The 27,247-nt window shown below is 43.4% G+C and overlaps 1 protein-coding gene across 4 annotated transcripts in view; it reads right to left on the reverse strand.

Moving 5' to 3' along the window:
* Window positions 1–27,247, reverse strand: part of LOC119653747 (voltage-dependent T-type calcium channel subunit alpha-1G) — a 254,747-nt gene that overhangs the window by 65,975 nt on the left and 161,525 nt on the right. For 3 of the 4 annotated variants that reach the window (XM_038058673.1, XM_038058676.1, XM_038058674.1), the window contains 7 exons: window positions 26,677–26,798; window positions 21,319–21,473; window positions 20,815–20,907; window positions 6,317–6,558; window positions 5,688–6,078; window positions 5,454–5,630; window positions 4,693–5,327 (listed from right to left, as the gene is read on the reverse strand). In XM_038058673.1, the coding sequence (XP_037914601.1) occupies window positions 4,693–5,327; window positions 5,454–5,630; window positions 5,688–6,078; window positions 6,317–6,558; window positions 20,815–20,907; window positions 21,319–21,473; window positions 26,677–26,798 (1,815 nt within the window). The remainder of the gene's footprint in view (window positions 1–4,692; window positions 5,328–5,453; window positions 5,631–5,687; window positions 6,079–6,316; window positions 6,559–20,814; window positions 20,908–21,318; window positions 21,474–26,676; window positions 26,799–27,247) is intronic. The other variant, XM_038058675.1, reaches the window with a different exon arrangement.

A 27,247-nucleotide genomic window follows, 5' to 3' on the forward strand; every position in this document is an offset into this window, starting at 1 on the left:
CGTGCAAGAAAGCGCTATGCCAGAAAGAGAGGGTTATACTCCGAAAGTGTAGAAGAGGTCCAAACAATAGCGGAGACAATGGCCAGGAATAAGATAGCCCAGATAAACCTCCACCATGTGAAAGTTGCATCTGCGATAATTGCAAGAGCAAGTTCCAAGGAGAACATTGGGGTAATGCTGACTCAGAAACCCTGGGTGTAAAAGCTTCTATCATTTTAAAACCTAATTTAAAATTTCAGAGTTCCTGACAGGGGATTCCGTGGCTATCTAAGTCTCACTGGCATTGAGCTAGTTCGCAGGAGACGACATCCGAATCCCACCGGAGCTAGTCGCTAGACTGGTGAACTATTGTGAGAGAAGGACGGTAAAACTTCTCCTCGGCAGCGATGACAAGTCCATCACGAAGCAATAAGTTAAAGATATATAACATAGGGAACACTCCAACATTTGCGAGGAATGCAACCGACACCGTACGACCGTACTGCTTCTGGGACAAAGGTGAGGTAGCGTTTGATGAGTCGCATATACATTGAACAAATTGGACGTTTTAGGAGATTAGAGGCGAGCCATATAATTAATGACGGGGGTGTCTTAAGGCATGCGAGTTTGGCCAAAAGTTCCGTGAGAAACAGAGTAGAATATAGATGAGGTGCGCTGTCTACTAAGAGTTTCGATATCCGGCCACAAAGTTGGTGAAGTCTAGTAGGCTAGTAGGGTTGGACCGTCTTTTTACAAAGCCATATTGTGTTGCTCTTTTGCTATAAGATGGGCATGATGTGCAAATGAATATCTTTGAAGGACTTCAGAGCAGAAGGAGAAAAGGAGAAATAGATTAGTGAGAACCATATAAAAGGAGTCGAGAGCTTCGTCACAAATAAATAAGACGAGATTTGATAGTGGCCATCGAAATCGGAACGTTCGAAGTTGACCTTCCGAAAGTTTAACTTAGCAGGCTTGCTGACAACATGGGAACTGATATGAGCGATTTGCGCATTGAATTCAAGAGCAGTAGCGACGTGAGAAGGAGCAGCTCAAAATTGAGAAAAACAAAGCCCAGGCAAGTTGGAGAGAACATGCGATTTCGGTGATTTCTGGTAAGGATGAATTGTGAGGCAGCGCAGAAATCCATAAAACCCAAGGGAATATTCGACAATGAGTCGAAAAATTCCTCGTACTGGTGAGAGGAGTTAAGACGGCTGAATATACACAGCAAATGACAAATGGGTTTGCGTTGGGTAGAAAAATGAGCAGGGTTATACAGCATAAGGAGAAATGTACGAATAAAAAGTAGGTTCGGCACGGAAGTTATGCTTTATAGCAGTTAGAACGGAAAGCTCCGAATCCAGAAGCCTATCATCCAGCCAAGTGTCAGAATTACAAATTATGGTGTTCATAAGCTAGGGCAGATAAATTGAAAGAACACAGCTTGGTTCTTGAACGTCTTACATTTTGGTTAAAGAGTTTAACGCTTATTCGCTGAGTTAAGTGGGGTGCGATTCTCTATGCCTTGCCAGAACCGTTTGCCAATACACGGGCTCAGTACCAGAGTTCAGCTATCCCTTTTGAATGGATTCCCTTCCGTTCCCTGGTAGAGATAGTACGTTTCGTAGGCTAGACAATCTGTGGGGAACATTTCTGTCAAGCTACACTGTGTCATACCTGACGCTGCACTAAGTACCCTTTTAGCATAATTGACGATAGCTTAAACTCACTCTCCTATGATTCACCGTGTTGTCTACCGCTCTTTTCCATACAGGAGTCGCGTATAGCTCACCACCCCACGATAAGCAGCCCGTAACTATTCTTTGGCCCTCAGGCAGTATGCATCCTTTGCTGCTTTCTCTGGCTCCGCCTGTTTGATTTTGAGGCAACCTTATGATCATCAACTCGGATATCGACAGTAAAGCGGATACGTAACTTGAAATAGAACCGAGACACTAGCGGTGACTACATTGGAAGAAGAGCTGATATTGCAGATCTTGAGTCGTGATCCTGAAACTAGTATTTCCCGAATTTTTCATTTCACTTTCCACTTACTTTTAGCAACTGTGTGTCCATCCGATTCCTGCCGGAATTTTGGCAACTCAAAAATCATCGAAAGGAAATTTTTTTTGTGATCCTGTGAAGATATTATTCGATTTTTATAGTTTATAGTTCGTTGGGAGAACTGGAATGACAGCTGTCAAAAATCAGCAGAATTGCTAGATACGTGCATCGTTTTCTACCTTGGGGATATTCTAAGAAATTGCAATGGATTACCTAATCATCATGATCACGATTAGTATTATTATTTGCAGAATACGTAGACTCCTATTCTGGATTATTTCAAATAATAATACTAATCGTAGGCGCGTAAATACCACTTTCTTCAGTACACTATTTTTTGTCCCTGACTGATTGTAACCGGGTCCTAAGTAGATACCGTCTGCTGGTCGAGGTGGCCCGGAATCCACGTTTCCACCTTTTGATGTTCTGCGTCCGACCCGAGTAGGTTAATGTTATCCATTGACTAGGGTTTGTGTTCACCTCCTGGAAGAGTGTTGAAAGTTGCTGTCTTGAGGCCTGGAGTCGTGCCTTTTTGATCCGATTTTCGATGAGGTTCCTGTGGTATCCGTTTTTCTTGGATGTGAATCACAAAGTTGTATGCCGCCAACTTATGGTGGAAATCGTGGTTTGAGGTGCATTTAAGGGTTCGTTGTGTCTGGGTCGTTTTATTGTAGATGTCGAATTCAAAATCCCTTCTTTCCCAGATTATTTTTAAGTCTAGGAACGGTATCTCCCCTTCCTTTTCGATGTTCCTGTGTGCCCAGTTGAGTTTCTCGAGGATTGTTCCTGCTTCTTCCCGTTTGATAATTGGTAATATATCATCTAATTATCTGATCTACAATCTCGGGAGTGGCCCAGTTTTCTCGAGTTCATTCTCCAAGTTCTCCATAAATACCTCGCATAGCAGCGGTGAGGCCCATTGCCGCCCCGGAGGTTGCTTTTTAAAATTTATTCCTGAATATGAAATAGGATTCAGTCATGCATAGAAGCCCAGTTTCTTATACAGTTTAGCCTTCTTCCTCCATTCGGATGAGTTTTCGTGTGTCGGGATCCACTCCTCGAACAAGGGTAGAGCTTCCTTCACCGGTATGCTTGGGAACACGAGTCTGGCAATGACTTCTCTGTCGTTTTCCACTGTTCCTTTTCCTACTTTTAGGACTAACCTTTTGACTTCTTCCAAAAGCCACTTTGCATTATTTTGGGTCGGTGAATTCGTTGCTGGGATTATCTCTCTGACTTCGTTGTCTTCTTTTTTATTTTGGGGAGGCATCGGATTTTGGGCAGAGATGGGTTAGCCACTCTCAGTTTGGCTGCTTTTTCAATAATGGGTTTGCATTCTGCGAAAGCCTTTTCCACTCTTTTAACGGTGTCTGACAGAGGGTCCTTACCTTACCTTCTTCTAATTTTTGCCGTACCAAGTCGTCGTATGCTCCCTTGTCCATGATGACGCGCTTCCCTTCTCCGCTGTTGAGTTGAAAATGGGTTTCCGTTTTGATTCTTTAATGGTTTTGTCATGGTTGGACGATGCTCTTTTGTTTGTAGCCATTCGCTTGATGGGGGTCAGTAGTCACCTAATTTCTTCCTGGGATGTATATTTGATTCCTGCCGCGATGCCAATTGTGATGTCCTCTTTGGGGAAAGTAGGGTCTTTTATGGCGAAGTTCAAGCCTTTAATGATAAGTGGAAACTGTTCTTAGGTAAAGTGTTCATTAGATCTGTTGATCGCATAGTTGGGTATGAATTCTTCCTTCGGTTGCTCTATTGCACCCTGGCCCGCTTATGTTGTGGTGAGGACCTTTAATTTCTTTTTCAGTATGCTCCTCTTACTGGCTTTTTCGCAAGTGTAGGCCTTATTGATTTCTTTGCATATGTCGGTCATGTCACCCAGTTGGTCCCCAAAATAGGTATTTGTATAAATTAGATGCAATCCTAACCGACTGTTCGGTGGCTATCAAGGACTCAAAACTAATCAGATGGAGCCTAATCTGGTATGGAAATGCTTTGATAAATTAAACACGGTTGGTTTGTACGACGAAGTCAATATAACAATGGATAAGCTAAGCAAACAGGCTTCAGAAACGCTATTCTTTTAGACTCCTTTGTTGGATCGGGAAGAGGTTCACAGCCATTAAGGAGCGAAAAGGAACTTTTAAAGGAACTGGGCGAACTTACTAGGAATGGAACAGTCCAACATGCTGTAGAATTGTTTGATCGAAACTAGATCTTCAGCATCATATTGGGAATACCCATAGGTAAATGCAAACTTAAATATCACCAAGGAAAACGTAAGTAACGCAAGTAGTGAAACCTCTATTTATATTCTGGGACATTTTCCAGTACTTGTGCAAAGGAGGAAAATAAATCTGGCAGAATACTTAGTACCACACGAAATATCAAAGCATCTATCAGCAGAAGACAGTCTGAAATGTTTGTCAATTGTAGGATGGGTTGATGTACTTCAATGTGGTAGGCAGGATACGACCAACAAATGGCACAATATCTCTTCAGAATGTAATGCAAATCCTTTTCAATGTCATTATGATTCTCCTTGTCAATAATTCTGAATAATGAACATTTTCAATTCACGTGTGTTAAAATAAAGCTCAAGGACTTAATCCTACGACACTTCCAAAAAACAACCCTTACCTGAGAATAACAATTACACCATCAAAGACATTGAAACCATTCGCGATATATCGAAAAGGACCTTCAGCGATGACTTTCAAGAACATCTCCACTGCAAAAATTGCTGAAAAGACAATGTTACTCGTCTCCACGATGACCGTCAATTCCTCTGGCTGATTGTGATATTCGATGCCCATGGACAAGGTGTTAATGAGTATGGCAAGCAGGATTCCTTGTTGGAAGTATTTGTACTCCACCAGCGCCTTCACATGCTTTCGTATGAAGTGAAAGATTTTCGAGACGAACTTGTAGACAGTTATGATGGCTTGACACAGTTTCGAGTGCTTCTTCTCTCTGCTCTCGATTTGATCCAAGGCATTCTGGTAGAGGTCGTAACAGCACGAGTAGTCCTCCAGGTAGCGTGAATTCGAATGTACGAGGTTCGCTTGCGTGGTAGCTGGTTGATGATTGTGCTGGTGGGTCAGGGATGAGTAGAATGACTCCAAGGTACTTTGTCCGGTTGGGAGAGCTGCTGAAAAGGCAACTGAAAACGCAAGAAGCTCTTGGCACGTCATGGCGTCGTTTAAACTTAATTCGGAACAGTCTGTGTAGGCGTTGCCCATAGCGTGGCTGCCTATTGATTGAGGCAGATTAACCTGAGGAGAAAATTAAATTGAAAATTGTTAACTTCTTACAAGCTCAGTAGGACAGGATATGAGAGTCAGACATAGTTTATACGGTAATACCTTACATGACTTGAGCCTTTTTAGGCACCTACATACCTGCCAAATGCTTCCATCGCCGGCTTGAGTCATCTTCTCGGAGGAGCACACATTCTTATCCGTGGTGGGTTCAGGTATTGGCGGGGGTGTATGCAGGATCACATAATCATTGAACATAACCGAGGACCGTCTCCTGGCTGATGTTGGTGGGCTCAAAAATCCGGAATTGCAAGGATTCTACGGAAAAGTAAAAAATTAGAATCCTGCAAAAAAGGATCTGAGGATATGTCTTACAATTAACTGTTCTGATTCACTTCCCGTCGGTATCTTTAGAAGAATCGTCTTCTGGCTAATATCATCCTTGTGGTTGACCTTCTTCAAATTCGAGGCTCGTGATGTCTCCGCCGAATGTTCCGAGTTCTCCGGCGATGAATTGTGCTCGTGATTGTTGTGGTTGTTGTTATTATTGGAAACATTTAGATTAACATTCTGAGTAGAAGATTGTAAGTTTAGATTGTTGTTTGAATTCAATGGAACCATGACGGTTATCATCTGTTCCTGAATATTCGAAGGTTTCCGCCCAAATTTAGGACATTTCGGATGATGGGCTTTTATTCTACTTGGTGAGAATGTTAAATTTTCGGCATTAGGGAGCAAACCTTCTTTTCGCTGCTGTCGTTGGCACCTTGATTTTACAATATATTCAAAAGTTAGATATAAATTGTTCGGAACAAATCTAAATCTTTTTTCCGGCCGATCAAAAAATCAAAATAGATCTGCATCCCGGTCTTGGTCAAAGCGAAAATATATAAAAGAGAACTGAGACGTTAACAAAGGATCAAACCAGAGTATTGTTGCGTTTACAAATTAGTGGGCCGTTGTGAAAAGGATGTGAACTTAAGAAAAAACGAAATATCTCATACTTATATAATCTGTACTTCTTAAGCAGTCGTCGCTTGGAACGTCTCCACAGGTGAGCGATATATTTGACAATTTCCGCATAGCATGTGGTCGGTTCTGAGTTGTTCGTGCTTGAAGCCAGGGTTGAGGTGGATGTGTAACGAGCTCGCTCCTGACGCATCCTTTCCATTTCTCGTTTCTTTGTCTCTGAGAATTGCGTTGCAATTACGACTAGGCACAAATTAATCATGAAAAATGATCCAATCTGAAAGTAGAAAAGATTAAATATTTTGGGTTAGAGGCATGCTTCCGACTTGATTAGAAGGGTATATGTCAGAAAAGGACTAAATACTGTGAGCCTTTGGCGGAAGCTAACAGCCAAGTTAACTGAGTTGCTTCAGTGTCTTGGGCTCACGTTGTAAAGGTTCCCTTATTCTCTGGCCCGTCGGGAGTAGGTAGGAAAGGGGTGATGTTTTCCGGGCTCGCAAATGCCTCGGGGCTCCGGCAATAAGGTTTTTTTTTGTAACAAAATTGGGTTTATTTTGCAATTTCAAAGAAGGCCCACATGACTTTCACCTCCGAATTTTTCTCACAATCCGGCTTATATTGTGTATTTGTTTACCAGGACTTAATCTGCGATAGTACGCCCGTATGTCCTCTAGTAATTTTGTCCTTCCGGTTAACACATCAGAATACTGATACAAAATATTTTTCAAACGGATGCCTGTCCTTATCTAAAAGCGAAAAAGGATACTGCTAGGAGCATAGCTGCGGAAATCTTGCAGCTTCTGGACCAATAGTTCTCCCTTTTAAAGGCTGGAAGTTAGGAACGTTCTGAAGTAAATTATAAGGAAGATACAGAGAAATCTTTGGTCTAGATAAAATTACTGGAAATTTCGCATTACCGACAAAAACGATTGTTTCTAAATACAACCGTTGGACGAAATTTTGAAATCAGTATTTGGCATTTCAACAAGAAAGCCTTTAGAAGAAGAACCAGTTTAAACTACCGGCACTGGACCCACGTTGGGCGCAATTTTCAAAAAGTATCTGTATCTGCTCCTTGTATTCTTTATTCCACGGCTTATCAGCCAAGCGAAAAACAACAGGATACCATTGCAATAAGTTTGAGGACTCTCTATTCCAAGACTGACTCGCAGTCAGTCAATACAGTAACATTATCAACAACAATACGGTTTCCCGCCCGTCGAAATTCGTTGACCGTAGTGCCTCGGTGGTGCACAACTTGGCCGTGGCATCAAATGCTAAAAGCGATTTAGATATGAAGAAAGAGGAGACATTGCCAAGAACACTAACAACGAAGGCGAAAAATGGTGGGCTGAATGGAAATTACTGGCCCACGAAGGCGGTTTCGACACCCAATGCATCTGTTCAAGAGTTACGACCGCAGGAGATACTTCAAGATCTATTCAAGAGGAGCTGACATGGAGGAACTACTCTGCATGCAGCTTGGAGAAAAAATAATTAAGCTGTCCGTGTTCTTCAAGGACAAGCATAACGTAAACCATGCTATTAAAAACATGGTCAGAACCATTAGAGTCCTCCAGAATAGGGCACAGGAGGAGGAAAGAGCACCCAGTTAAAAGCGGAAACCACCCATCTAGACAGTGTTACAGGCGACACAAGTGACACTTAAGCGTAATTCTATCAGCCTGCCACCAAATAAAAGAATGCGGAAGAATGATCGTAATCCTCTGCGGAACCAGCAGGTAAACTAGTAGTTCCAAAGAACGGAGGTAAAATTATGGAAAGGTTGCCCATAGTACGATCCTCGGCGACCTTAGCGAAACCTAAGAGAACCGAAAATGGTGGATGGACCAAGGTAACTCACAAAAAGGCGAAGAAGAAATCGAAGGTGCGAATTCGCCCAGAAGCAAGGGCAAAAAAAAAGTCAAACTGGACCCCCACCTAAAAGATCTAGGTAGAAATGTCAATAAAATCCGAAGTGTTGCTGAGACCGAAGGACCCAGTAAGGCGATCTCATGTTTGAGCTGAAAAAAATCTACCTTGGGAAAAACTGAACTACTCATGTACAATGATGTTCTTAATCTTCCGGTTCCGGAGGAGGTGGGCTACGCCAATGACATTGCACTGGTTGTAATTGTAGAACATCTCAAAGCTTAGTTGTACTCATGTGAATCAATCAGTGCTGTTAAGGGTTAGTTGGCTAACGCTGGTGTGGTACTCGCAGAGTAGAAGACGGAAGCCGTCCTCATCTCCAAGCGCCGGAATAGAAATTTCGCTCGCACTAGAACTGAGAATCATATCATCACATCCCAGCCTGCCATTAAATACTTGGGAGTGATTATTAAAGAAAAACTGAGTTTTAAGCTGCACCTAGGGTATACTTGCAAAAAAGCACCAACATCAAGAATGGCTTTAGCAAGGAAGATGCTGAGCGTAGGAGGGCTTGGGCTCACTTGCAGGCTGCTGTAGTGAGCTCCATCTTGCTATATGCAGTCCCAGTTTGGGGAACAACTCAATAAAGATAACGTGAAACTCGAGAGAGATTTTTATGGATTCGCGTTGCATTTGCGCCAGCTCACGGGAGCAAAGAGATTTGATCAAGCAAGTTCCACATGCATGGTTTTCATAATACGACTTTCGTCCGCAGAGGAAGAATTACTTTTCCGACGGCACAATAAAAGCCATCGTTAAAAGTGAAAATTTCGCAGGCTCTTTTTTTGGCGGCCTGAACTGTTGTTTCATTTTAAGGTTGCATAAGTCTTTGGGTGTGCCAAGCGTACGCAGATCCAGCGTAGGAGTTGGTTCATCCAATTGGCGAAATTTGCTGCTGGTTATGTTCTATAGTCAAGCGGATTTGGCGGGGCATGAACTAAACTAGCAACCCGGAACCGTCCTGTTTGCACTGGTAAAGATGCTAATAGGGACTCAAAAGTGGAACACCATTCGCCGATGATTGCGTGACCAAGCGGAAGAATCGTCTCTAGTATAAAGACTCTGAATTCCTAGGATACCTTCAGTTTCAGATAAGACCCTTACCCAGGTGGCTGGGCTAAATAGGGTGGACATTTTTCCCAGATTACTGGTGGGATCAAGTCATAGACTCCAATTTAAAAGCTAAGAAACCGACAATAGAATAAGAAGAGTTGCTGAGGCCAAGCATAAGTAGAACGGACTAGCTTTTTCCAGCCTGGTAACCACTATCGTTTTGCTGTACCAGCCACTGTACTCCTACCTTGAAACCATTCACGGTTCACAGGGTCGATAAGAAAGTCGGCTATGTGAAGCTAGCAAAGAAACGAAGTTCTGGTGAAGTCTTGCTCAAAAGCTGATATTAGAAGGCCATCCTTTTTTTGAGCAAACAGGATGCCGGTATTCTCGACGAGCAGAATGAGAAGGACACGGATATATGCCGATTGTCGAGAAATACAATTATAAACGTCAGCAGAAGGTGAAATCTGCCGCCTTCAAGCGCAATCGAACTTAGAATGAGGTCAAAAGACGAGAGCAGAGTATGCGCAAGTTCGGATGCTAAGAAGTGAGACAAGACACGCGCTACGAAACCCTTCAGCGACGAATGGATGCATGGTAATTCCAGCGGCAAAATGGCGCTGGAAGTTTGGACCAGCGTTGAGATCAAACCGTCGCAGATAGTCATCGAGCATTTCCTAAACAGCAAGGGGAGCTTGCCGCTAATTTGCTGGTCTTCATCAGCAGCCGCATTAATACCGAATCCTTCGATCGGAAGAGGTCGAACCATCAAAGGGCATCAATTTGCTCCACAGCACAAGGGACATTGATTGGGACAGATCTGGGCCATGCATTTTTGCCCTAAAGTGCTTGAACGTCTTTTTGCATTCAGACAAGAGTTCAAGCGACCCAACCGTCAAACTGAGGCAGGTGAGAGCGGAGAACGTATCTATCTCTTAGGCTTACATGGTTCTGGATCAACCAGCTTCACTGCAAGAACTAAAACATTTGGCGTTCATTATCGCAGCAAAGGTGTAAGTACAGTTAACACGCAGCACCGCATATAGGATTTTCTTGGCGACAGTTTATCACATCGGAGAAAGCCTGGGCACTGGGGCAGCCTGGAATTTACCGAACCAAAGACCCAACATTCTGCTTTCCTATTTGATGAGATCGTCAAGGCTAGGGGGTTCCTTCGTATCATATTACGAACTGACAATGGGACTTTAAGGATAAAGAATTAATTGATGGAAAATATCAAGATGCTAATTTCGAAGGAAAGATTTACCCCGATTATAACCAGCTCCATACCATACCATGATTTCACCCACATTGGGCGCCATTTATAATAAACAGTTAGTCTAACTATACTAGGTAACATCAGATGGTGAAATAAATGGTGATGGTGAAATAAATTAAATTAAGTACGACCAACGAGCCCAAGTTGGGATTTAGACCATTAACACGCTTCTATAGAGAACAGAGTTAGAACGACTCAATGGACTCAACAAAAAAACTAGACAGTAGCCATTGAGGGCAGTAAGCAGTAGTCTCGGACACTAAGCAAACTTTGCAAACCGGTAAGCAGCAACAACCAGCCGACTGACCACGAACGGCGCATTCCTTCAGCGATGAGGCAAAAGTGACTTGCTTGTAGCGCTGGTGGACTAGCGGCAAAATAACGCCGGAGGTGTGAACCAGGTTGGGGAAAGACTTTCAGAGATGCTCATCGAGCATCGCTTGGACGATAGAGGCGAATACATGGGATTCATTCCATACTATAGTTCCTCTTGTATGGTCCCTGGGTTCCACATTATAACATGAGAGGACTAATTCACCGACGAGCTATTGGAAGAGATCAAGATCGACGGTCCGACGAGTACTGACGAAACCCCTATGCAAGCAAATCATGCTGGTCTTCTTTCTAGAGGACGACATCGCCTCGCACTAATACAGGAGCCCGTGGTCGCAAGTGATCGAACCATCAAAGGGCTCTAAAATAAATGTTATAATTTATTCCACGGCACAATAGACGGTGATCGGGACAGACCTAAAGCATGTATCCTCTCAAGGAAGGGTTTTCACGCTTTTCTGTGGCCGAACTTGAGCTCCAGCGATCTAGTCATTGCCAAATTGGAGCAGGCGGGAGCGGGGAACGTGGGTATTTGCTTGGTATACATGTCAGAGTGAAATTATGCGGTGTTTCCAACGATTAATTAATTGAAGTAATAAAAACTTGTTGTTTCTTTTCCGTTGGTGTGGGTATTTTATTCTTGCAAATACCGATATTTCGGGAACCACTTGTTCCCTTCATCAGTGCAAACAAGTTGCAAACTTGTTGTTTCTTTTCCGTTGGTGTGGGTATTTTATTCTTGCAAATACCGATATTTCGGGAACCACTTGTTCCCTTCATTAGTGCAAACAAGTTGTTTGTTTGCACTGATGAAGGGAACAAGTGGTTCCCGAAATATCGGTATTTGCAAGAATAAAATACCCACACCAACGGAAAAGAAACAACAAGTTTTTATTACTTCAATGGTATACATGGTTTACGACTGATCAACATCCGCAGGCACAAATATTAGCATCCTTGCAAGGACTGCCTAAAGAAGTACTAATCGGGTTGGTCCTGGTTGGACTATTGTCAGAACATTGAAAGCGCCAGCGAATCTGCAAGGCTCAGTAAGATTCTGTCCAAAGGAACATTGGAACACATTCTTTCTTGAAAATTGGGGATTCTCTTGGACAGAATTTTTTTATGTAATCCTTGAGCTGCTGGTTTAGACGTGCTTCTCCGCTATCGAGGAGGGCTGTGATTCAGTCCCAGTCATGCGAAACTATCAAATCCGTAATTAGCTAGGATGAAATCCGCATCTCCGCAGATAAATCTCCTGGCCAAAAAAGTGTGATGCCAGTCATGCTACAGATGTAGCAAGAAAGGATTGTTCCATGCCTTGTATATATCTCTTTGGGATACGTACCATAGTCTTGGATACGGCCAATAGTCCCATTTTCGACCAATCAGCCTTACTTCTTTCGTGTTAAAGACCTTAGAGCGTGTCCTGGACACCCACTTAAGGACGATTATGAAAAGAACACATTCCTCTAAGTTCCGCCTACCGCAAAGGCAAATCCACGGAAGCCGCTCCTTACGAGGTAATTGTCACGATTGAATGGTCACTGCAGTAAAAGCAGTATAGTCTAGCTAGCTTCCTGGTTATAGAGGGAGAATTCATCAACGTTACTTCTAGCGCCATCAGGAAATCTGAGGAAGCCATTGGACGCCATCTCTCCAATGCTATGGTTGATACTGATGGACGAAATTGTACACATATTGGACAGGAGCGGAGTGAAGGTGAAGGCATACGCCGAAAACTGGGTGATATTTGTGTCACGGATTTTTCCCAACATCATAAGGAGCATCATGGAAGGAGCGTAGGGAAAAGTGCGTCTGTGAGCAGCAAGATGCGGACTCAGCAAAAAACCAATCAAATAGGAATTCATGCTGTTTACCAACAAGACAAGGGTATCCGAATTCCGCCTCCCGTGGCTCAATGAACAAAGATTGGTTCTTTCCTCCAATGTAAAGTATCTGGGTGTAATCTTAGATCCGACATTAAATTGGAGATTGAATATAGAACCGCGGTCTTTATAGTCTTTTATTCCTGCAAGGAAATAGGGAATCCAACCGGCGATGGTTCTCAGGATGTACACAACCATGGCATATCCCATCCTAACGAACAGTTCTATTGTATGATATCAGGCTCCGAGCAAAGAGTATAGTAAAATGAAGCTGAATAGGATTCAATGCTTCAGGTGGTACCGGGGCTCTGCAGATGCTCTCAATGCACTCTTACATTTCCTCTCCTAGACATCTATATTAAATGCGTTGTTGCGTGTAGTGCAGGCGAAGCTTTATGACTATAGTCACATCCTCTAGCCATTCCGCACAGGCTGCGCCATATATAAGCCGAACTTCACGACAAACTTTGCTGTGGCACAGTATTGTTTACCAATGGAATTTTCTCGGATACACATTGTGGAAGTACAGGCGATACTGGTAGCCTGTCGAAAGCTGGGAGCATTAAGGCCTTGCACTCAGCGGCGACATCGTCCAGGCTAGTGGGAAGTGCAGAGACGCGGTGAACAGTGTGGGCGGCACGTTGAAGGTCACCCTCCTCTTGGTCCCTAGCTATTGGAACATAGGGGGGAATGAATGGGTTGACGGATTGTCCAGGCAAAGTTCTGCTCTAGGCAGCCGTTTGGTGGATATGGTCTGTGTCCTGCTGACGACTGTCAATGGTGGAATATATTCGTACTTCTTAGCAGCCGCGGACCTCAGATGACGAAGGGTCACCACCTGTGCCAAGTCAAGGAGGATTCGACCGGTATATAACAAAACCCGATCGCGAGAACTCTTGCGCCAGACGCATACAAGGTTATGGCGGTCTGCACGGGGCCCTGGCCTATAGGGGATCATGCCATCAGACTCGGCATATCTTACAATTTGCACTGATGAAGATGTGCAGAATAGGGAGAAACTTTCAGACTTTGCAATTGCCTAGCGCTAGCTACAACCAAGCTTCTGACACAAGCAAACCATTCTTTAGGGACCTCAGAGAAATCTCCAGCTGCAGGGTTGGAGAGTTGCTTGCCTTCGTGAATGGCATCGGCTCGTAAGATCTGAGCTGGCCGGATTCTGCATCCTTGCTCTTGTCAGAACAGTCTTGGACTTAGGAGTTTGTGGCATCAAACGGCGCACCAAAGCGCTAATTGGGCTCTCGGAGCACTGATACCTATTAGACCTGCCCATAACTAAAAGAATGTAATTTATAGCGTTGCTACCGAAGCTTAAAAGCGACAGAGTAATTTTCTCCCATGATATATGATGATCCCAAGTTCAATAATCATTTCAAGATGCTACTCTCCTCAGTATCATATTTTCCAAAACATCCATAAGCTGAATTTTCCTTATGATTGGCCACCATCCAATGGCCCATTAACATCAATCAATGCTGAAGTTTGACTCCTCCAAAAAATACATATGCCTAAGTAAGTGGCATAAAAAAATTGTTTACCCAACAAAATAGAGAAAGGCTTTATTACGATATACGATATCCCCAATTTTCTTATGCCTTCCAATTTCTCGGAAATGTAAGGAAGCACTAACTGGATGAGAAATTGATACCTAAGTCGACCTTTTTAGGGAAAAAGTGTGCAAATGATGGCAATAGGTATTCATGTCATTCAAACTCAAGAACATTCGGAGTTTGAGTAGATTCGCTTAGATCCTTGGAGGAGTCTTTTGGATAGAAGATGTGTGATGCTCTCGAGGTTCAAATGTAATTAAGTCCTGGCATTCTTTCATTTCTGGTTAGAGGTTTTAATGCTCAGCATCAATTCCAGGATGCTGATCCCATTCGAATTTCGAGTTTTATAGAGTAAATGAATGTGATTACCAAAATTGCTGATTATGACTACCCAAACTCATAAAAACTAAGTCCTTAATCCTTCAGTCCGATATTGTCCAGATTTGGCGATTTTTTCCTCATTCTGAAACATATGAGACTTTCGCAGATAATTTCGAGATAAAGGGCAAACCACATGGACTAAAAGTCCTTTCTACTTGTTGAGAATAAACTGTCGGAACATCACAAGATGAGGCATCCCGTCGTAATCCAGATAAGTACTTGACTTTCTCCCGTATTAACCCCGAATAGTAGCTGCGTAACATCTCTGGCTGGAGCTTTCCATCTGCAGTCAATTTCATGCTCGAGGACCTCAAAGTACGGGCATTATGTTAGTCGACCAGAGGCTAGACATCCTCACGTTTCTTTTTCCTCCACAGTGGTTTCATCCTTCTTCTACTCGTCAAGTACATCCGATTATAAATCAAAGAGATTACACGGGATTACGTTATTCATAGCGAACTGCAGACAGGACTCCACGCCTGACTGTGGACGGTTGGTAGGAGACATCACTCCTGAATAAAATTACGACTCAAGGACGCGCAGAATTTGTAGAGGAAAACCGTAATTTACGGTTTCCCAATTCCATTTCCGCAACAAGGAAAGCACTTCACTTGTTGAGCTGCAAACAGTTTAGGATGATTTCCGAGGCATGAACTACCTCGAATTGAACCGATACGAGTAATGCATGCATACATTTACGCCGCCAACATTATACCAGGACCTGCAGGAAACTTGAACATAATGTTGGAAGTTAAATTTAGCGGAGAGCAAATGATATTACCCAACCGTGAAAATTGGTTGACTCTATAAAGTGAGGCTGGAGTGGTTTAACGTTTGGGGGATTCGTATCCTTTCAATGGTTCCCGAGCCTGAATGCATTAGTTCTGCAATGAAATTTTCATAATTCAACATCGAGAAAGGTCCGGAAAAAAATATCAGTAAATCACGGTCTCTCCCTGTTTCATTTCAGGCTCCGTTTGTGGGAAAATTTGTGTACTTGGAGCACTCTTGACAGGTTGGCATCTCCTGAAAGACCAGTCGACATAGGTCATAAATGGGAAAGTTGCCAAAAGCCACAGACGCCTTCGTACCATGGGTACATTTTTAAGTGATTTGTTTGAAAATGAAATAGATTTGTTTACGTGAGGTTGTTGAAAGGATGCCAGAAATCGGTGCTTGCTTCCACATTCATTTCAAAACATCCAACAAAAATCGGTCCAAATATTGAAAACTTCATAGGAAGGATATGACTTCGAAATTATATTTTTGTTGGGTTATAAATTTCTACAACTCTTAGATTTACTAGAGCGTCATAGTTTATTAAGTCACTTTACATGCTACAGTGAAGCTCTTTTAGAGGCACTCAGGTCAGGATGACCGTCCGGGCTAAATAAAATCAGCTAAGGGGGGAGCTATCCTTAAAATGGAGAAATGATTATTCAGGTCCGCGTGCACCGAAAAGTAGTTCCACTAAAGTTCTCCGGTGGTACCCCGACTTCTACGCTAACTAGGCTCGGAAAAGTACTTCGGGGTTCTAGAATACTTCAGCATAAATTGCGTCGTGAACAGTAAGCAATAGAATCTGAGATCCCCAAATATTAGATGAACGACAAAGTTAAACTAGAAAAATGGAAAAAAAACAATAACGGACAACCGTGCCTAAGGAGCCGAAACACGGCAAAACCTAGTCAACGCTGCAGAGAAAGGGGAGAGCCATGAGAGAGCTCCCTCTCTTTCGATAATTCCATCTAGCTTTGATAACGCCGAGACGTGGCCTGTGAGGCGCCTACTATTCATTTCAATATATGGTTGCCATTCACCTCTCGATGGGATATAGCGCGTCAACTACATCTACGCGCTATCGGTCGCGGTTACCTTCAATCCAGTTCGGCTTCCTCCTACTACCTCCTACTGTGCTGCGTCAAGTGTCCTTGGGGCGACCTACTCGTCGGCCATCTTGGGAGAGAGGACTTCACTGCATGGCGTTGCGCTTCCTTAAAATGTGACCAATCCACTACCACTTCGTCTTACTATCACATCGCATACAATGAGATAATGTCAGTCCAGCGCACTCCGATGATACGAAGCAAATAGGTATTAACGAAAATTTGGAGCTTTTGGGTAACACTAACACAGAACAGTCTCAATTTGATCTTGGTGCCTGTATTTTCAGATCTTGAACAGGGCAACGAAAGCAGATCTAGTGCTGTTAATGCATCAGGCAACATCCAGTTCGGTGCCACCTTTCGCAGAAACCATGCTTGCTAGATATACAAAATGATCGACGCTTTCGATGCTCTGCCCATTAATACAGGTAAGGTGAATACGATGGCCCGCTAGACTAAGAACCTTGGTTTTTTTTTTGGTGTTTATCTTCGGTTAAACTCTACTTGCCGCTCTTTTCGAATCCAAGGTCCATGACCCAGTGAGAGAGTAAACAGATATCATCACCATAGTCAAGATAAGGAAAGATGGTTTCGTCCATTGAACTATTCCACGTCCTCCGGACAAGGCAGTATGAAGAACGTTACCAATAACAAGAAAAAATAATATCGATAACAAGACGCAACCCTGGCGGACTCCACTATCGATCTCAAAATTCTCCGAGATTTTACCTCGGGGCGGCACATGACATTTTGCACCATCATATGTCGGACTAATAATAGCTATAGTTTCTCTGGAATACCCTTCCGACGCAGGGCACTCCAGATAGACTCCTTGTTCTCGCCATCGAAAGCTTTCTCGAAGTCGATGAAGAGCAGGTGCAGGGAAGATCTAAATTCCGTGCACTATTCCAAAATCCATGCAGAAGGATCCCGAGCGAAAACCAGCCTGCTCTGCGTCAATCAAGCTTCCGAGGTGTTCTTTGATGCGCAGGGAGCACCACGATACCCCTCCAATTGTCACACTCAAAACAGACGCCTTCCTTTGGGATCTTGACGCTCATCCCCTTCTTCCACTCTCTGGTAAAGGACTCGAATTCCCAAGACTTTTGTATGAATAGAAGCAGCAGATTAGCAGTAACTGCGGGTGGAGCAATAAATAACTCTGCGGGGAGATCGTCAAGCCCAGCAGCTTTATTCCGATTGAGAGCATTGATGGTTAAAATAGTTTCCTGTCTGCTTGGAGGAACAGTCCGTATCTGAATGTTATGGTGACTAACCATTTCATCGTCGAGAGGGGGAACTTTACCAGATGTAGTACGGGCAGGAACAGTGGTGAAGTGTTCTTTCCAACTCTTCAGTTGTCCATTATCATGGATGGAAAGTCGACCGTTGACGTCCTTCACAGGACCACCGAAATATTTGCAACCTCACATGCAGGTTCTTTCGTGATGCGGTATACAGTTTATTGCAATCTGCGGCATCCTTCGCTTCCGTGACCAGTATAATAGCAAATTCTCTCTTGTTGCGGTGTACACTACACTGAACTTCTTGATATTTCACTCGGTATCGAAATTCGAGCGCGTCACGCCCGCCATCATTCGCAGCCGTCAGTAAAGCCTTCAACCCCTTCCGTTTGTCCATCCATTTCCATATTTCTGTAGTGAACCGGATTTTATGACGCCCCTGACAAGGCGGTGCAAGTTGTAGGAATCCACGAACTAACCACCATTACGATCGCGGCCGCCAAGACCATATTCTCCCATCACATATCCGTGCAACATGTTGTCAGATCCCACCTTGGCATTCAGATCACTCATCACGATCACAATATCACCTTTAGAAAGCCTCCCCTGAACTGCGTGTAATTGCTCGTAGAAAGCATCCTTCTCCACTATATAGGAAGTCTCCGTTGGTGCGTAGCATTGTGTTATTGTGATGTTCCTTAACCTGGACCGGAATTTTGCAGTTAGAAGTCTGTCAGAAAGTGGCTCGCGAAGTGGCCAATCTCCTTGCTCGCACGGTGTTGGTTAGTTGAAACCCAACTGACCTTATGACAAGCTCAGTTCTCGAACAATGTGCCAGCAATGACGAGCTCACGGAAACTGCAGTAATCCACAAACATTCCACCATTATCGTTACGGTCACAATACCGTGTTTTCCCCCCACATGTCCGAACAACCCGTTGTTGAGGACTCCCTTGGCATTCAAATCACCCATCACGATCACAACACTACCTTCCGCCGAACTATGTGTACTTCTTCGTAGAAAGCATCCTTTTCCACTACATTGCAAATCTCCGTTGTTGTGTAGCATTATACAATTGTGATGCTCGTTAACCTGGCCCAGAATCTTGCAGTTAGAAGTCTGTCAAAAAGCGGCTCTCAGGTCAACAGAGCGCGCCTTGTGATAAAAGTCAGAACTAACTCGATACCGCGTCTGCTACCGCTTGACCTTTCAGAGCACAGAAGCCTATTACCGCAGAAGGGAGAGGCGAAACTCTCCAGAGTTCTATGAGCTTATTTCGCTTAGGTCCAGAATGTCCAATATATATCGCTAAAATTTTCGTTCAGTTTGGAAAAAGGGAGCATTCTGAGGACCCTTGCTACTGTTATCGAGGAGGTTGTGCACATTCCAGAAACCAATCATAACCCTTTTTCACTAGCCAAAGGTCGCTGCCGTGAGATCAGTCCCTATCCGAGACGTTGGTGACGCTTCGGTAGCAATAAAGTTTCAGAATCTGCAGATAGTAGCCCACAAATTTCTATCCCTTTTAATGGCCTCTTACCACAAGCACGAAAGACTAGGAATGTATTCTTAAACCCCAACTTTTTTTACGGAGATGTTTCTTTTTTGCAAGTCAAAAGGGAGGTGTAAGATTGCAAAGTAACAAGGAAGTAATAATAGAGAGAAAAGGAGAATGGATAAGTCATCAAATAGTAAACGCGTAATTCGATTTGATTTTACACTTTCATGTTTCAGAACGTATCCTTTCATTCGAACCTTCTAGATTAGCGTGGATTGCAGGTATTTATTTGAAAACGCTAACAATTTGTCCCTCCACGTTGTCCTAGGAGAGACCACTCGAGGGAATTGAGATCCGCAATCGAGTTCACGACCACTATTCTCGCTTGTGATTCGTGTATGCTCCTGAGGCTGTAATTGTTAGTAGAATCACCTCAAGACCTTTGCTAATTATTGTCGATTTTCATGGTCGAGGGAGCATTTCAATGGTAGAAATGCGGAATTCACAAATTAACGCTAGGATTTGGAAGGATTCAATAAATCAATTCCCCATAAGCAATCCCATGTACTCGACGAGGGCACTCAGACTTGCAAGGAGCTAATCTGAAGTGATTCTTGCTATGAAGCCTCACCGGAGGTTATATGGTACCATGGGAACCCCGGTAGTCCTCAGAGAGCGCATGTTCTACGAAAATTCCTGGGGGATGTGTTCTCGGTTCGGTTATTTAGTATTATAATTGCCCTCTTGTGGGAGTTTTATGGTCGTTCGGTTGTGCCCATATCACGGCCGAGCTTAAGCATAGAATTGCGCTGTACAACTCGGGTGCCGCACTACTTACCTAGGCTTTGTTTTCACCAGTATGAATGCTGAGTCTGCACTTAATATAAACTAGTATCGTTGTCCTACCGACAGCCGGACTCTGATTATGGTCTCCAAATCAATCCGTGTCTGAAGAGGACTGTGGGGTTATGCCTACGTGGTTGGTACTCACTTTAAATCCCCCTGACCTTCATGCTCATAAATAATGGTGCTCAGAGGTGCCGAAAAGCCGGACGGCTTTCGGTTTTTAAGTAAGCTATGGGAGCCGATGTACCGTCTGAAAAGGGGCTCCGTTCCCCCTTGACTGTTAAAATTTCCAAGTATGATTCTGATGTGACACTTGGGGCAGGCTTCGAAGGTATCCTTCCTCGACTCTGCAGTCTCCTCTCTAGGGGCGGGACATTAATGAGGCTTATATTTCTAAATTTGCCTCGTAAACCCAGAGTGCATAGCCTTTGGCTGATATTTTCAAAACCGATAACAGCAGGTTTTTTTTGCTGAAGATAATAATGAAAAAAAAACTCGAAATGGGGTTGAAAAATAAATTTCATTAGCCCTAACTATCTTAGAGTGAAATTTCTTGCGTTCTGGAATTTAAACGCTGGTTACAAGGCAAAGTTTTATTCTACTTAAGATTAATTACTTACCACTATAAGTAGCACAAAATATATCCAATCCCAGAAACTGTGTGCGTCCTGAACATAGTACATAATATCTGTCCAACCCTCTAATGAAATTACCTAAAAGGATACATTCAAAATCTATTAGCGTACATACGTAGATGGAAAGGGTATAAATATACACATTCTTTACTTCTGTGGTTCACACTTAAGTCTGTCTTTTAAGACTGTCAAACAATAAGACTATCTAGTAATTGAAGGATTTCAACTAAAGTTAGGTCAGTTTAAACGTTAGTCGGGGGCTACTAACGGTCTAATGCTAACACCACATTTCACTTATGCAACTCACTCTTTTACTGAAATTCAATATTCTTTATGACCTGTTTGCTGAAATATTCAGGCTACATTAAGTAAAGTTCAAAAAGTTCATGGATTCCCGGTTGCCTCTCAAAATTTCATAGAAATAATCGTTTATCTTAAATATTATCTTATATCTAATAAAGTCAAGAAGACTGATTAGTTTCAAATTACCAAAAATATCGCAACCCAGGCTAATCCAATATTGTCGAATGATATTGTTCCCTGAAAGGGGTTGCTTCCCAATTGTGTGCAATTTGTGTAGAATTGATTCCAGTTAACGCAGGATTTGTTGGTTGGATAATTCATTGAGAATGGATGAGGATAGGCTGTAAAAGATGAGAAGTTAACGGATAAAATTATATAGGAGTATATTGAAAAAGGTGTCTATTTTATTACATTTAACTAATTTATTATATTTTCTAATCAACCTTTCAGCTGACCCCTCAGGGATCGTCAATAATCCTTAAGGGTTCGCTTACGATACGGGGGATGGGGTCGCCAAAGTGCCCGAGTAAGTAGTTCTGACCTTACTAAAAGAAAAGGTGGGATGAGTGCAATCGCTCACGAATTTCTAGCGCAGTTCGCTGCGGAGACCATAGCTTATCTAGTACTAATCAGTGAACAGTATCAAATAAGGACCCAGCTTCATGGCACGATATTTCAGGTACCGCTTCAATCTGAGTTCGAGACGGCAATCACCTTAGGGGTCTTGCCGAAGGCCGAGAGGATGACTTTGTCTGGATTCGATGTTTAGGGGTGAGGTTTTTCTGTGTCTATTTAATACCAAATGAGACGACGCCGGACTTTCGGCGCAGATTTGATACTCTGGAGGACGCTATCTTGGGCACAGTGGGCCGGAGTCTAGTCGAGGCTGATTTCGATGACAGGATACTTGAGTGGAGCATGGCGCACCTAGACTTCAGGGAGTAACGAATTCTCGAAATGGTGGTGAGAACAGGACTTGTGGTTTTAAAGACCGGATCCACACCAACGTTCCGGCACGCAGGCCGCGAGTGAAGCATTCCTAGCGTAACCTTCGCGTCATAGTCACTTATGTCGCTGACGGACGGGTAGCGAGTTCTGGAAGGTTTTAATATATTGCTTTTGAAGTGGTTGACAAAAACTTTCGGTGCCGCCAGCCCGGCGCTCTTTCTGTGCACTGAACGTCACCAACGTGAACACCGGCAGTTTTGTGGAGCCGAGTTGGAGGGTACTCCTGGCCTGACACTCATCTGAAGAACCGCTACCTGCTCTATGAAACGCTAGCGGGTCAGGGGAGATGGAGGTCACGTCGGGGGTAGCGCAGGGATCCACCCTAGGGTCGGAACTCTGAAACGCTTAGATTCGGCACGTCAGAAGAATCTCGCCTAGTCGGTTATGCAGGTGATGTTGCGGCGCTTGGCATATTGATGTGAATGGCTGACTGCTAGTTTATTCAACCTCGCACTGGAAAAAATCGAAGTAGTCATCCTGACTAAAAAGAAGTATATCGTAAGCGTCTCGCACAAATATAGAGACGGGGAGCTTTGCTGGTGGCGTCTGTACTGTCCCTGAACCGGTCATGCTGATGATTGCGGGCGTGATCCCCGTTGCCTCATTGACAACTTAGGTGGGTGGCTAAATCGGAAGCATGGTGATACTGACTATTTCCTTATCAAGTTCTAAAGTGGGCATAGAGGTTTTTAGTTTTACCTGCACAATATTGGAAAGGCACGATCTCCTGATTGTGTGTTTTCCAATGCAGTTATGGACGACGCTTTTTTCTTGTGGAAGGTGGGATGGGATTCGTCACCAGCTTTATTTAAACACAGGAGATCTCTTTCCAGACAACATTGAAGAGGAGATGATGAAGAGTGCTGACAGGTGTTCCGCATTATGTTCGGGATCTTTACGTTGCAAAGATGGATAGAGCTCGGCCAGTGGAGGGGATGGCAACAAGGTCGATGAACTTCCAGTTCCCTTCCTCGTCTCTCCTACCATTGATGAAAGGAATTCTCTGATTGGAAGGTTCCCCAAGGCGGGAGAGTTGATGGTTAATCCGAAGTGCAGACCCTGCATGAAATGGATCGATGACGTAGACCAGGACGCCAAACAGCTTTTAGAGATACCCTGTTGGCGGACATCGGCGCAAAATCGGGATGTCTGAAGTTCCTTATTAAGGCAGGCCTAGACCGGATACCGGTTGCTGCGACGTAAGATAATTGACCGATTTGCTGTTGGGTCAAAGTGTGTTCTTCGTTCAAAATGGCTTCCAGGTCCGAGTTTTCAAACTTTTTTGGACGATATTGCGGAGAATATAGAGAACAATTTGCGTGGAAGAGGAGTGTCGTACCAGATACATCAACGAGTAATATGAACAGAAATCTCGATCATATACGACTGTAAATACTACACTTCACACATCTGGTGCGTATGGATGATATGAAAACACTCAAAAGGGTATTCAAAAGGAAGCCACGGGGGGGACCAGTTGGAAAACCGAAGAAAAGGTGGAACTACTGGCGCTTGAGGTATGAAGGATTTTGTTGTTTTTTTTTATGTGATAATATTTGGGTAAACGATAGCTTCATTTATATACAGATCGTAGTGTAGTTACGTTGAATATATCCGATATTCGATTCAACGTTGTATAGCAATTTGACGCGAAAGAGACAATTTGGACTTACTAAAACTCTGTTAATAATAGTAGGACTTCTGCCAAACTTTCCAGTATGCTATTGGCAGTAAATTTTCAAAATATAATATTATATAGTATTATTATCAACTTTATTTGAGCAGATATCGTAATGGAAAATATTTCGGAGCCTAGATACCATCTACATGAACCACCCTAATTTTTTTCAGATTTTTAGGTTAGGTAGTTTCTGAGAACGGAATGGCAGGCAGACTAACAATCAGGAAAAGCTTTTAGCAACTTCTGAATGTGACGGCAATACTAGTCACCACACTGCGAGAAATCTGCGGAGGAATAACAGGCAACAACGGGTCTGGGTGGCATACCGAACCGTGTCCTTAAGCTTGTCGTGAAATTCAGACCGGACATGTTCGTTGAGTTATTCGAAACGTGCATGTCTAAAGGGATAATTCCTGCTGCATAGAAGCGGCAGCAGTTAGTATTACTGCATGAGGCTGGTAAAACTCTAACTGAGCCAAGCTCCTACAGATCTATATGTCTTTTGGACACTGTGTGGAAAATGCTAAAGCCGGTAATCTACAATATATTACTCCCGATTGTTGAGAGCCAGGGATGCCCCTCAGATCGACAGGGTAGGTCCCATAAAGTCAGACCAACTATTGATACTTTTAAATTGGTTACTTCCTGGGCGGCAGGTGCAATTCGCGGAACTAGCAAATATTGAGTGGTGGTGAACCTGGACGTAAGAAATGCATTTAATGCGGACAAGTGGAACCTACTCTGTCGAAAGCTGGTATTCCCGCCAATCTCGCAGCTATTGTCAACAGCTATTTACAAAAAGAGGGCTCTAGCATCACAGATGATGGACTCTAGGAGCACGTTGTCTCCGCAGGGGTCCAACAAGACTCCGTATTTGGCCCACTGCTGAAGAATATCATGTACAATGATGTTCGTAATTTTTCGATTCCGGAGGAAGCTACGGTGCTGGGTTAAGCGGACGATATACCGCAAAAAAATTTCGAGAATGCTGAGTTATACTGATAAGAAGCGATCAGTGCTGTGCTAGGTTTGGCTAGAAAGTTCGCGTCTGACGCTTGCGCAGGGAAAACGGGAGCGGCCCTCATCACTAAGTTCCGTAAAAGAAATTATTCAAATTGGGAATTTTTTCATCACTTTTACGCCTGCCATCTAATACCTAGGAGCGATGATAGACGCGAAGCTCAGTTATAATCAACACGTGCAGCATGCTTATAACAAAGCATCCACAACAAATATGGCCCTGGCAAGAATGAGGCCTATTGTGGGAGGGCCACAGTATGCTTCCAGGCTGCTTATAGCTAGGGTAGTGCGTTCGATCCTGCTCAATGGAAGGCATTGCAGGTAACATTTTGACGCTAGCAAACTGAGTGCCGTCCACAGAAGAACTGCTCCAAGGATGTGCTCTATCTTCAGGACTGTCTTAAACAATGCAGCATTCGTCATCTCGGAGATGATGCCGATTTTTCGCATACAAAAAACGAAGAAGAGAGAGATCTATGATAGCACGAACACTGGGAACATTCGGATAAGGGTCGGTGGACACACAGGCTCATCCCTGCCATCAAGGAGTGGTTAGGGAGATAGCACGATGAGATTAATTATAATCGTAACCAGTTTCTCACAGGGCATGGATGATATCGCAAGTACCTGTACATGTTTAAACCCGATTGTCGAGACTGCGAAGGAATCCCAGAGTACCTAGAGCACGTAGTCTTGATCTGTCCAAGATTTGTTGAAGAAAGGAAGAACCTAGGGGAGACTCTAGGAGAGGTGCTGGTATCAGAAAATCTGGTGCGAAGAATACTAGAATGTCAGAAGGACTGAGATGTGCATCTATCTGGACCAAACTACGAAAGGCAGAGGGAACGAGAAAAGCGTGGTTACATACGCCGCGTAGAGACAAAATGTGACTAAGCCAGCGTGAATAGACTCCGCCCCATGATGTAATACTCGATGGTGGCTCCTCGGGGCATGAGGGGAGACGAGAGTGGATTTAGTGGGTAAACATTTCACACACTGGCGTGTTAAGCCCAGTGTCTTTCGAAAATTTCCACCTCCTTAAAAAAACACACACACACACACACAAACATACGGACAGAGAGACAGACCTCACGGTTATTAGCGACAATGCCGGATGGGCAACGAGTATAAGCACAGCGTCCAACAAGTTATCATCTTCTAGATGAAGCGTAGGACAGGAGCAAAATATGTGAAGAAAACTGCAGTAGCGGGCTGGACCTCCAAGAAACTTTATAAGCAAATGTTTGAAGAAATACTATAGCAGGAGACGATGCCGATGGGAAGCACAGAAGGAAAAATGGCGCAGGTTATTGAAAGGATACAGAAAGCATAGAGTATGTTTTCAAAAAAACCTTAAAGACGTAGTCAGGTGGTCACTGGATCGAGATAGTTGGGGATAAACGTTGAAAGCAACCAGGCTCCGATACGGTCTCCAGGGCTTCAAGGGAAGAAGGCAGATCCATTGGTGTTCGCATTGATCCTATCGGGTAAAAATGGACCAAATTTCGTTGTTTATAACATATGTTACCCTGTTTGTTTTGAGGCCAGGGTAGGACACCATTTGGTCGCAACACATCCATAATGACCAGGATACGTACATGAAGCAACATCGAGAGAATAATGCTCTACCCTCTCCACCATCCTGCAATTAATATAATAAATGATTCTCTCCCAACTTGATATATACAATGACAATTATTCCTATCAATATCACCTGGGGCCTTAAAATCGGTTGCCTTAACCGATCCTACTTTCTTTGTCTATTCAAAAAATACCAATTGGCCTATGTGAACTATATTAAACGTTGTAAGTAAAATAGCTTAAAACCAACTTACCATCACAAAGCATAGGTCCAACTCGATACGGTGGCAAATTCGAGCAAAGATGCATTCCCGAATCATCAGGTTTCGAACAGATGTAGTCCTGCTCCTTTGAATATTCATAGTAAAAGGATATGCTGCAAAAAGGTCATAGTATACGAGTTAGTTTTATCATGAATACTTATCCAATACTTAAATATATATCTCAGGCAATACATATATATAGTAGTAACTAGAGAAAATGACCGCAATGCCTTCCACTATTCAAATTCCATCTTTTTTATTATAATTTACTGATGAAAAGAAATTTTTGGCACACGACATTGTCAAGCAAACAATTGAAAACTGTCTCCAATATTTAGTAAGTAATACTATAAGTGGTCGTATTTTATTGCTCGTTATGCATTGAGTCTTTATCAGGTGATCTTTGTGGTATTTAAGAAAGAAGACTAGGCACGGTTCTTCGCTTAATATCTTTTTTGTGATCGTCATTCGATCCTTGAGTTTGGAGGCTTCATTCAAGAAGGGGATGTGAAAGTACGTGTCAACAAGGATTTCAATCAGTGTATGTACGCACGGTGCTGTG

This window comes from Hermetia illucens, chromosome 4 (assembly GCF_905115235.1).
Source record: "Hermetia illucens chromosome 4, iHerIll2.2.curated.20191125, whole genome shotgun sequence".
NCBI lineage: Eukaryota > Metazoa > Arthropoda > Insecta > Diptera > Stratiomyidae > Hermetia > Hermetia illucens.